The following is a 13,078-nucleotide window of genomic DNA, read 5'->3' on the forward strand; positions in this document are numbered from 1 at the left end:
GCTAAATAGTAGAGATATACAAGCTGAATACAAAAAAGAAACTAAATGAGAAAAACTGGGATGTGTATCAAGTAAGCAAATGAATAGAAAGAAATGCTGCGTTGTGTTGTGTGCCAGTTTGTGCGTTAGTGCAGAGCTCAGACTTCATTATTATTTTTAGTAATTTTTTCATTTACAATTTTAAACTCCCCACTAGATGGCAGCATCGCCACCTGTTTTCGGTGTTTTGTTGCCTTTCAGGATAAACACATAAATGTAATGTGTTTCTAAAATCTCTGTTATAATAGTTTGTGTTTCAGTAACCGCATCCCTTAACAAATTAAAACAAAGTGTCGCTGTATCTAAATCTACTTTAAAAGAACACTCACACATTTCATATATATGTAAATATATATGTATATATTATAGATATCACTTTTAACTTCTATACGCTTTGGAAATATTAGCCTCTGTTTAAAGATTATATGACAAGGAACAACGTTTTACTGACTTTCATGACGTTTAAATGTTGACATGAAGAGGATTGTTCTTGTTTGTTCGTTTGGTATTTTTTGTAAAAACAAACTAAGTTGCAAATAAATAATTACAATCAAGTCCCACAGATCATTATTATTATTACTATCATTATAATTATTATTACTACCATTATTATTTTTATTATTGTTGTTATTATTATTATTATTATTATTATGATTATTATTATTATTATTATTATTATTATTATTATTATGTACAGTTCAGTGATCAGCTGGTTCAGATCTAACGCATCTCAGTTCGGTGACCGGTTTGTGGGATTTACGATGCAGAAAACTGAAGGCGCAAAGGGCAAACAGTCATTGCTACACTTTACTCAGACGACAAAAAACAGCAAAACAAGTTATAAAACTGTCACTCCAACTGTCATCCTAGAATGACAGAGAATTTTCCTGATAAAATTACACATTAAATAGTTTGCCAAACAAAACCAAAAAATATATGCGTATAAAAAAATTCGCATCGTTAAGGATTATGCTGATGTATGAATATGTCGACCATATATGTTTTACTTGAGATATTTTTCACGATCGATCAAAATAAACGCATTGGAGGCCATTGAGTCCGCCCAACAAAAGTCGCCGAAAATGCTCTGATGATTCAGTGTATTTGTCTAAACCTAATTCTGCTTAGAAAGTTTTTAAACGTCTCTATGCTCTATTCTTTTATTCAAACACCCTGCTGGATGAATGATATAACTCGTGCTGCTTTTCTGCTGCGGTCAGTAATTTTTTTTCCCCTCACAAAGCAATAATTTCCCATGATTGCAGCAACAGATCTTGATTTTTATACAGCAGCAGTGTCTTTAACATTAAACACAAAACAGACAGAAAAATACTCAGTTTAATTAAAGCTGCGAATCATTTCCTGAACAAACTATTGTAAAGTTTACATTCAAAAGAAGCAACGAGAACATTACCGCACATCATGATTAAACTCTCCCTTCAAATTATTAAATACGAAATTAGAGTAGGTTAGATTTGATCGAAGAACTAGTCTATTGTAATAGTAGCAGACTATTTTCCCTCACTGAATATGTTTAACTGATTTAATATTTTCCTAGAAAGTTTTTCTTCTTCCACTGACAGCTTAGAGTTAACAACATAACTTTATATATAACTTGTGCATTTTTCACTTCTTTTTATACCGGCCCGTGGAGAAGCTGAGAGTGTAAAAAGTCACCGTGCTGTTTTGTTTGGTTTAAATTTGAGTTTCAAATCCAAAAACAACAAACCAAACCGTTTTCAAATTTCAGCAGTACAGTCGATCGGTAGGCCGTAAAGGAGTTTAACATTCACTAAAACAACAGCAAAGAGAAAATATAATAGACAAAAATTTCCTGCGTACTCATCCTCATTATCCATGCCATTTCCTCTTAGAATATTATATGATAGTGCTGTTTCGATAGGCTAAAGGTTCCGTTTTCCTTCTTTTAGAATAAAATATCCTCAAGGGTGAGATAGATGTCCCAAAACGCATTTGAGATCTAATTATAAAAATGTTAAATATTTTTCCACTGAAAACTAAAACTGTGGTTGAATTGAAAGCGCATGTTAATTATGATGTTATCTGCGCCAACTGACAATATGAAGAAATGCGGAAAATCAGACTTTGTGCTTTTCTGCTGCTCTTGTTGACCGTGGGTCTGCTTCTTCTAACAGGCCGGAGAAAACAGGCTACCACCCCACGGAGAACGTTACGTCAGAGTTTCTGACACTCGTGAGCGACACTAAGAAATATCAGCCCACTTTGTACCAAATAAAATCTTTTAATCTGCTTTGTGGGGAACTTTTGTGTCCCTAAACCTAAAGCCTGACTGCTTGGATGATTCTGTGTTGTGGCTTCGTGGATTCGTGAGTAGGTGTTGTATACCGGAAAGAAACGATTAAATTGAGCTTAACTTTGTGCATTTTTTCTCTTAAGTACTTCGTTGCTCATCTGTGAGACAGCAGTGACCTTAAACGACAATCGCCTGAGGAGAGCTTGGCGCATTGCGCCCTGGAAAAAAAGAAATAAGCGGATGGGGGGAAGCGCAGTAGCCTGCACTTTGGTTGGTGTGTGCTTGCTCACAAGTATCCCAAGAACATCTGGACTAAAGCCATATAAAGAATTTATAGGTAAGTTCCATGTGCGAAGACTTACATCCCAAACTGGTTTTGAATGCTTCTGAAAAGAGGCCAAATATCCAGACTGGCATCTCCAAGTGCCATCTCTAAAATGTGCAATCAATAATCTATTTGTCAAGAAAGCAGAGCCTTTGCAATGATCATGAGTTATGCTGCTGAAAAGATCTGTTTTTGTTTTGAAGCTGAATTTTTGTTCTTTTGAACAACAGCCTCGAGATTCTTTTACTTTTAATATTTTCGACTTTTTGCTGGAACGTTTAGTTTAAGAAATACGACGTAAAACGTCTCTGCTGTAATAATTTCTTATGATGGACAACTGAGATTTTCAGTTTGGCCAGGCGATTAGAGGCCTGCGTACGGTCAGCCTGAATTTAGGTGAGTCTAAGCACAACTTCTGGAAGATCTTTATACAGTCTCCCATTGCGCTATCAATATGGTTATTCTAAAATTATTTTTTTCATATGACAGTATTGCATACATTTAATCCAAGTTTTGCTTTTCTTCAGCTTTTTTTTTTTTAAATGATTGATTATTATCTTTCCGAAAGGACCAGCCGCCATGGCTTATCATTTTTAAGGAAAAAAGCCTTTTATCCTCGCCCAAAGGACTTAATCGGTTCTAAATGTGTACTTTTCTTACTTGTTGGTATTTGAGTATACCTTAATTACTGGACTGAACTCGAGTTTTCTACAAAATCTGATTTTGATTTTACCATTATAACAGCGTTTTAAGAAACAACGATTAATGTCAGTTTCTTCAGAAAACAATAACCTCTGTATTCGGTGTTTAGGAAAAAAAAACTGCAATCATAGTTCGTAAGACTAAATTCTTATACTTGTGAACTGGGAAGACTTTCGAGTAGTCTGTCCTCATACCTCGGAGAACCTTAGAGGGGCGGTACTGTCTTCTCTCCTCCTACCAGTTCTTGCTCTCACAACGGGAAAGGCTGGCTCGGGGCGTGCGCTCTTGCGTGCAGCTCCCAGAAATACTCGGAGGGGCGGGGGGCAGGGGCGGAGGGGGTGAGACAGCTAGACAGGAAGACAGATCCAGATCGATGAGACCGAGGTATAGAACCGCCATCGAACTCCTCGGAAGCAGAGTTTGTTTAGTGCTTGATTTCTTTCCACCTTTAAGCTTCTTTGCGCACACTGATCCCCCTGCTCTCCAAACCAAGAAGATGCCCAAATCCTCTCCGCGCGTATTCCCATGGCCCTCCCTGTGGCTGGCATCGTTGCTTATTTTGATGGTGCAGTCGGTGCTCTCGTCCTCCTCTACGTATCAGAGACCTGCAGTCGCTGGGAAGCGCCAAGGCTTCTTGGAGAGGACGCTGGTTCTCCTGGATGTCAACACCCGCAGTTCAATCAGAGTCCTCAACGAAAACTTCCTCTCTCTCCAACTGGACCCCTCGATCATCAGAGACGGATGGCTGGACTTTCTGAGGTACAAAAGAACCCTTTCCTGCTTGTCGTCTACATCGATCTATATGGGTGCCCTCCTCTAAAATATTTGGAGGTTATTTTATTCATTACGCACGCAGCCACGTTGTCTGAGTTGTCATGGATCGATCCAGCACGTTTCCTTCTCACTCCGGGAACCAAGCAGTCCAGTTCTCCATACTGATTCTGACTGAGGTTCGCAAAGTTTAACTTTAAAAAAGACTACACTGAGAGTGGACGATTCCTTCAAAAACTGTCCATTTAGGGTTGCAGCTGTTATAGTCTACAGTGTGCACTGTTGCATCAAGATTTGATAAAAATGATCTAATGTCTATCTAAATCTAAAATGCAAAATGTCACTTTCATAAGTTAGCCAATCTACTTTTCACCTTCTGAAAATAACTAAAAGAACAGATCGACTGGTTCCAATGGCAGCTATGTTGCATTTTTTTTTTTTAATAATGAAGGGTAACTATTTATTTACTGCTGACTTTTCACCCTGAGTATTTCTCTGAACAGTTGGAGGAAAGCACAGACTGAGACCACGACCCGCGCCACTGTCACAATATTTTGGCTAATGAAGCGCAGCATTATTAAAACCCAGACTTTCAATAATAACTTTAAAGTGTGTTTAAACTAAACACACTGACAATACCCTAAGAAGTCTCTGGCCCGCTATGACATGTATTGAGTAATGCCAGATAATGTTATTCGGTACAGCTTCTTATATAAACTGGAAATCACTCAGTGACAAAGAATGAGCACATCTTAATCCGCGCGTGGCCCATTCTCGGTTATTATTTTACAGTAAATATATGACAACATTTTATATTTTATTCACATAGCCGTTACACTTCTACGTGTCACCTAACCACTGTTCCAACTTTGATTTTTATATTTATTATTATTGTAGTTCGTATTGTTGTTTGTTACCCTTACATTGAAATGACGAGGATTCATATGTGTGATCAACCAAAATTAAAAATTCAGTAAGACTCGTGGGCCGTTTCCGCATTTTTCATAATTGAACTGGATTATGTGGTTTAGACTGACAATCGAGCAAAGTAGAAGTCTCTCTCTATACTTTGAATTAGTTTTTAAAAAAATGAAAACTTCATACTCACTAAATATGAACTTAGCTTGAATAGCTTTGTATGGACTACACGCTCCTTTTGATCGGCCTCTATTTCACGTGAATAAAGAACATGAATAAGTAAAAGGCAGCTTGAGTGTATGAAAGAAAATAGGTAAAGAAACAGCAAGTTAGTTGGGAAAAATATTTTTAAAATATTGAGGATAGAATTGTTCGTCAACTACACAAAGCATGTGTGTGTGTCGTTTTAATCCTTTGTTCATCAGCTTATGGCCTTGTACTACCTGCTGTAGTGGCTGCCAAATGCGTCGTGGGTCTGCAGACGAGGGGAAAAAGTTTTATGATAGACCTGCAGCAAATTAGCAGTTACGGGAAAATCCAATTTCTTCTGTAGCTAATCTGTTTAATAGCTGGATGGTCTGAAGTAAACGGAACTGAAGAACGGGAGACAGGACGATCACAGAGAACGACGACTTTTTACTGACTTTAACAAATATATCCCTCGTTATAAATGTACACAGGTTAGCAGTTTTAACGTGTGAGTCTAGTCTGTAAAAACCACCCAGTTGCTGAAGTGTTTTCTTTTTGTCCCATATCCGCAGCTCCAAGCGGCTCGTGACCCTGGCGCGAGGCCTGTCGCCCGCGTTTCTGCGCTTTGGTGGAAAGCGAACAGACTTCCTGCAGTTCAACAACCAGAAGAACCTCGCCAAGTTCAGAGGGCCGGGACCAGACTACTATCTGAAAAACTACGAGGACGGTGATTAGACATGACATTTTCTCCTCTCTCTCTGGCCCCAGTATTTATTTTAGACCGACTTTTAGAAGATGATTAAATGTTTGCTCTCATGTCAGTCCCCATTTCTTTGAGGGAATGTTAAATCCTCTGAAGCTAGGGTTGCCTATTTCTTCATAAAACGCTGTGCTACGCTGCCAGTTTAAGGACTCCTAGCTAAAACGAAAGCGAAGACGAGAGAAACAGAAGTTTAAAAGAAAAGTTAGAAAACAAATAATTTTACTAGCCGCTACAACTGTTTTTAATATATCGATCCTATAGTATGGTTATGCCTTTTTCACAGCAGGACGTTATGACATGAACACAGGTGTTATCATCTTAATTATGATTCAGACCTTAAAAGCACAAAACCTTCATTAAAGTTGTTGGAAACACCTGTGTTTACCTAACATTTCATGTCACAATGGCGGCTTTTCGCCGTGGTCCGCAGAGCCAAATATTCAGTTTTTCATAAATAAAAAACAAAAAAAACATAAATAAATAAAAATTAAAAAACGGCAGATATTTGGCTAGATATTTTTATATGGCTTCACTAAAGTGTGTTGAAAAAATATTAGAAACACGTCTTAGTATAACCCAGTGGACTACAGTTTAACGCATCCCTAATGTGTACACTTTAAAAATTAACTTGGATTAATTTTATTTAAATAGTTTGATCGCACACTTCATGTTAGACACATGATAAAGGCAGAGCACTAGACTGTATTCATTTTAGATAAATGTGTGTTATAAAAAAAAGTCACAACTGAGGATGTAAATGGCGATGTAAGGAGGTGGTCTATATACTTAGTCTTGCTAGATATCAATAAAACACGTGTGTTTCTTTGAATAGTAACAGACTGGGTTACAGATATAACTTTATGTTCTGGCTTTGGCAGTGTGTTAAACTGCCGCAGCCTTCTGGTTTCAGTGTCAAATTACAATTTTAAAATAAAATAAAAAAAGATATGTACAATTAGTTTGGGGTGAAAAATTGCAACATAGGTTTCTCTATGGCAAAAATATTAATAAAATAATAATTTTTTCCATTCATTCTGGTTTTCAGATATTGTGCGCAGTGACATTGCACTGGACAAGCAGAAGGGCTGCAAACTGGCCAGCCATCCTGATATAATGCTGGAGCTGCAGAGGGAGAAGGCAGCCACCACCCAGCTTGTTCTGCTAAAAGAGCAGCTGTCTAACATCTACAGCAACATTACAATAACAGGTAGGAGATCACACACACACACACACACACGCGCACGCACGCACGCACAAAATAGGCCTTTTTTGGCACTTATTCATATCCTGGCGTATTGTCTGCAGTTTGTTCATACACATGCATGTGCACTCACATGAGGTTCAAAGCACACCAGTGTAAACCATCAGCTTTCAGAATGACAAATGTAATTTGTAAAGGAGGAATGTAAGGATGGATATAGGGGTGCAGCAGCAGGCAAGTAAACAGAGCACTGACATTTTCGCTGGTTACAGTTAACTCAACCTGACCGCAGAAGGAACTCTGACGTCTTGATGTTGGGTGGGCTGCATTTCTTATCTGTTTTCCTTTGTGATTGATTGGGATGGAAATAAGAAGCTGCAGGAGAGGATAGTAACAGAGGCAAAAGTAAAATATTGGATTTATGTTTTAAAAGTATTGTACTGCTCAGAAAAGTCCACAGACTTGGACTTGGTAATAAATTGGCTGCATCTGTCAGCAATAATTAATTCATGCTGTTTGTTTGGTTTCAGGGGACTTTGGATTCAAAATAAAATTGTAGTTGATTACTAGGAAGGTTAAGTCTTATGCACGCCCTTTTTATCTTCGTTAGCATGTTGAAAAGTCAGTGGGTTGGAATTGTGTTTTGGGTTGGTGGGATTTTTATACCAAAATCTGAACCACCCAAAAAAGAGTTTCAAAACCTGTAAGTTCTTTTGGAAAAGTAATGTTGGACTTGGGAATTAGCAGGGACCTGAGTTGAAGGGAATCATTAGATACAGTGATGTACATGACCACGTGTTCTCTGTCTGGAGACATTAAAAATATTTGGCCATGCAAATCTTAAAGTCATTGATAAATTATGTAAAGAATCCAAATATACGTTAATTGAACCCCGTTGAATGTGCCACTAATATTTTGGTCATAACATGCAGAGAACAAAAAAGCCTTGCATGAGTTGGTCTACAGAGTATTTTTCATGTATTCAGACTGTACTGCTTCCCTGGGACAGACCCTCTGTGTGTTGCTGTGTGAGTGATAGAGGCAGATATGAAGACCATACATCAGCTGCATATTTTCAAATAGTCTCAAGTGCAACAGTGAAAACACAGACATATCGCATTTATCACAGTAGGCAAATACACAGAAGAAGAATTTGTACCTGCTCGGGTGTGGGGTCAGTTCACAAGTTCAGGTCAGGAGTTATTTACTGTAGCACCCTATCATTAATACTGATCTGTTGACTGTGCAAAAAAAAAACCATGGCCTTGCAGTATTTCATTGTATCACTGCAGGAACTGAAGATTTTACACAGAGTTCCAGCATTTTTGGACATCTACTGTGCATGAGAGTTTGAAGTTTTTTGGGGGGTTTGTTTCTTTGTCTTTTTTTTAACAGCCAGATCTATTGTTGATCAAACATGCTGGTAGCAATTACGTAATTATATTTTCTTGCATTGTTGTCATATGGTGCTCATATGAATACAAATTTAAAGACACAGTACGAGCAACTAGTAATGTGGATGTTATGGCCAAGCTTGTTGAGACATGCAACTTGTATAATTTCAGAAAAGCATATAACATGACTACTGTGCGAAACTGTAAGATCAGCAGAAAATAGTGTTGGAGTATCCAGTTCTGCAGTTCAAATCTCAACAAATACTTATTACACACACAATGTTGTTGTGATGCATTGACATCATTTGCATTATCATTCTGATATTGTCTGAGTTGCTGTTTCTTGAAAAAGAAATAGCCATAATCTTAAAAAAACATGATCAGGACACCTAGTCCCAGTCTTACATGTAGTATAGTGCTAATGTTGCTCAAAATTAAGACCACATTTCCCATAAACCCTGCTGCTTCCTGTCACAAAGAGGATGTTAGCAGCAGCAGCTGCAGCATAGAGGAGAGGCAACAGCTTGTCTCAATGACTAAAAGATATGTTATTTTATCCTGTAAATACTGTTTTCAAACTGTTTTTAAATTTGCTGAAGCAAGTTGATGAAGTATAATCTTAAAATATTGATACATTTAACCTTTTGTGAATATGAACTAATTGTTATTTTCCTAGATTTGAGACATTTTAAGTGTTTGGGACTCATGGAGAATCATGTCCTTTTAAATGGTAAAACCTCAGTTTGGAGACCCATAGGGTAATGCTAGTTTTACGCAGGTGCCACATTTCTTATCAGACTGCACTTAATTTAGCGAAAGTCTTTTCACAAAAACATCTAATTTTTCCAAACACAGGCTAAGCTAAAAGCAATTATTTGAATCTATTAAGGAAATTGGTGAGGCTATTGGTTTCTTTTAAAGGTGCAAAAACAAAAAATGTGGAACTGAGCAACCATTAGTTGAGAAATAAGTCACCAGAATGCACGCTGATGACACTGAAAAAGTCCTGAAAGTGTGAACATGTTTGTGTGTAAAGTCCAATCTGTGCAGAAACTTCATCTCTGTGCTGGAGAGAAACAGGGGTTCAGAGGCACTAAGGATGTGTTTAAATATGGTCTGGTAACAATTAGTCAAGATCTGTGTGTGTGTGTGTGTGTGTGTGTGTGTGTGTAAAGGCAGGTGGTGTTTTAAAGACCTTTAACAGTCTCTCTCCATCCTTTTCCACTCACCACTGTCTGACCTTTGGCCTAGGCTTGTTAGAGCTATCAGTAATGGGGCCACTCTGAGTTTACATGCGCAGACACATTCAGCTGGGGTATGAAGTTGAGAAATTACCATGACCTTAGACAAGGTCATGGCGAGCGTCATTTCATGTCTCTCTGCAGGAGAATATTCCTCCATCAAGGATCACTTCCTGGACCTTTTTCTCTTTTTTTGCTTTACTTTTTCTTCTCTAACTCTATCAGTTTCCTTTTCTTCATAACACAACACCTCTCTTATATTTACTGTTAGTTTAGCTATTCTGATTTCACATGAGGATAGGCATGTTTTACACTGAATGAAGCGACCAGTTCGTTCAACTTGGGACATTGAAAACCTCGTTCATGTATTGAATACTCAAAGGATAGACACAATTCAATTTAGGAATTCCTATACTGTGTTATTCTTGTCATATAAAACTGGAAGATCAGTATTTGTGAATAGGAACCAGAAGAAAATCTTCCAAAAACAGAGAAATCTGAGAAGCAAGAGTGAAGAGGAGGACATTGTCAGTAATGAGGTCTGCAGCTGCTTGCAGGAGAGTGAATGGAAAGTTTTCTACTTTACTTTAAAAGTATCAATGATCTTGAAATGTTTTCTTTGACATTAAATGCAAAAAGAACTCATCTAATCAGTGTTTTTATAGTTCTAGCTGAAAACAGCTGCACCAATGGGAAGAAACTGCATTGTGCCTACACTAATATATATATATATATATATATATATATATATGGTGACAGAGATACAAAAAGCTACACTGTCCTTTGCTGTTAAAATTTAAAAAGCAGAGTCTGTCTTTAGGCAATACTGAATATGAATATTATGATATGATTTCTTATACCTTTTGCAAAAACTGCATAAAATCAATATTTGTCATATTCAATGCAGCCCTACCCAGACACTGAGGTAATAGTATTATTTGGTTGGTTATTTTATGTTTACATGCGTGAATAGTTATATCATTGGGGGAGGAAGTATCTTGATGAAATATGGCAGTTGATTAGCAGTTGATTTCCTCATAAAGGCAAGATGTCAAACTCCAAGATAACTGGCAGTTTTGTGGTCCTTGCTAAAGCCAGCTGTTGCTTGTTGGAGAAGCCAAGAATGAAGATCACTGCAGAAGGAGTAAAGTTATTAGGACTTTAAATTAGTAGTGTCCCCTGCACAAACTATTGCAAAGAGGAGTCATTATGTGATGGTACATAGAGATGAATTTATTTTAATTGAGTATAGTGAGACAAAGATGACCACTTCACTTGATCAAATTTTGGTTTGAGATGACACACTTAAGAATATTATTTTAATGTAAGATGAGTCAAATGTTGGCTTCATGATCTAGCAGATGGTTTGGAGCCTGACGTCACAATTTAGCCTCTACTCTTTCTCTGTTTCTTAGTCTGATCTCACACTCGCAGTATTAAGTGACATGAATGTTTATGGGATTTAATCAGTTGTTAGGTATACGCAAACATTACTGAGAGTAGATCAGACACTAATACCATGAGCCTCTCTCTGTAAGTTGGCACAATCAAGGCTAGAAACCGCTAACAGAAAGATGCATAGCTCCCCAGGAAACATGAGAAGAATGACAGAAAAGTGAAATATGTTAATGTTTATGTAATGTATTCTTTGCAACAAATGTTCTTGTGCACTTGATAAAGGTCATTGTGCTTAAATGAAATCTTGGCCACGTAGTTTGTTTGGCGTGTGTACAATTCTACCTAAACATGAAGTCTACATGTAAAACTGAAGGGTTTTTTGTCAACGACTGTATGTTTCAGTGACTTAGTCAGTGTTCAGATTCTGAGTTGCAACATATGGGAGAATAGAGGAGAATTTCACTGTATGCATATCTCAAATGTTCCACAGAGTTAGTGGATAGCCTTTCTAAGCCTGCTAGAAAATATGAACAGGGCTGGACATGCAAACTTTGATTATTACGTTTGACTGTTTTCATTAATACTGTACACACTGCTGCACTCTAGCTTGTGAAACCAGCTGTACTTTTGTGTACACACTTGATGTAAAACTGCACATCAAATGTGTAAACACATATTGAAATATTTCACCCCAGCTCAGATATCAAATCGGATTTTTTGTGCGAAAAACTCCTATCCTGTGTGCAGTACAACTGTGAAAACTGAAATGAAATTCTTGACAGAAAGCGTAATGAGACACTAACATACAGGAATATGTTAAAAATCTGGAAAGGCAAACATTAGGAACAGAACGGGGAATTCACTGAACATCTGTGAATGGCTTGAAAATGTTTTCATCAAAACAAACTGGCACAGCTGTCTATAGCCTCTAGTTATAACTTTCTCTTTTTAAAAAATCAAAACACATTTTCTCGCAGCACTGGGAAACATGCTCTATTCTTTGTATTTGTTCTGCTCACCATCTTCTCCCAGACCTTTATCACTCCTCTTCTTAATCGTATGCTTTAAACTCTTTCGTGAGTGACCAGAAGTGTTTCTCCAACGGCTTCCTCATCTTTTTGTTTAAAATTGCCTCAGTTAGTATGTTCACACTTTGCGTGAACTGTAATGGATTTGGTTTTTGGTGTTGCAGCTGCTTCAGTACCCGGACCATCTTTAGCTCACTGCTGAATACAGATTTATGAGAGTTTCCCCTGCCAAGTTTCACACGGTAACACTACAGTGCAGCCAGTTGCCATGTCAGCAGGAGAGTGAATATAATCTGCTTTGATTTGTATATATCCATAATGATATTATTAGATATGAGCAGCTATTGCGGTTCTTGGACAGAGTGGAGGTAGTTGAAAAAACATTAAAGGTTGTGTGCATATTTTTTCATGCAACGTATTGCCCAGCTGTTTACTTTATTGTACTATTAAAAGAAGCGATGCTAGAACCCTGCTGTGTTGTCCTGCCAATAGCTTAAGGGAGTCAGAAGCATAGCATTTCTTTTCACAGATACGTGAAGTGTGAGTTTTAAGTATTTTTCTGCCTTCAAACTGCACTCACACTTAGGTGAAGCAAAATTACTGCTGTCTTATATGGAGTTTGTGTTGAAGAGGTTTTGCAATAGTAATTTCACAAATTTTAATTAAATTCTTTTGCATTTTTAAACTTTTTATTTATTGCAAAGAAGAAATATTTAAATTGGACTGTTTTGTGTTCTGCCAATTCAAGCAGTAACTGCAAACTGGACAAAGCCTATTATGATAATACCCAAAATAAGCTTTTCCAAATTAGCGTTAAATTCTGTTTGAAATTCA

The 13,078-nt window shown here is 37.4% G+C and overlaps 1 protein-coding gene across 1 annotated transcript in view; it reads left to right on the plus strand.

The window, feature by feature from the left end:
• The first annotated feature begins 3,714 nt into the window (after positions 1-3,714).
• Positions 3,715-13,078, plus strand: part of hpse2 (heparanase 2) — a 50,703-nt gene continuing 41,339 nt past the window's right edge. Inside the window, exons 1-3 of the mRNA XM_085296875.1 lie at positions 3,715-4,100; positions 5,792-5,946; positions 7,028-7,189. Coding sequence (XP_085153001.1) covers positions 3,715-4,100; positions 5,792-5,946; positions 7,028-7,189 — 703 coding nt within the window. The remainder of the gene's footprint in view (positions 4,101-5,791; positions 5,947-7,027; positions 7,190-13,078) is intronic.

The sequence above is a fragment of the Mchenga conophoros genome, linkage group LG13 (genome assembly GCF_057382185.1).
Source record: "Mchenga conophoros isolate Kocher_MC1m ecotype Shallow Benthic linkage group LG13, M_conophoros_male_GT1.1, whole genome shotgun sequence".
Classification (NCBI taxonomy): Eukaryota; Metazoa; Chordata; class Actinopteri; order Cichliformes; family Cichlidae; genus Mchenga; species Mchenga conophoros.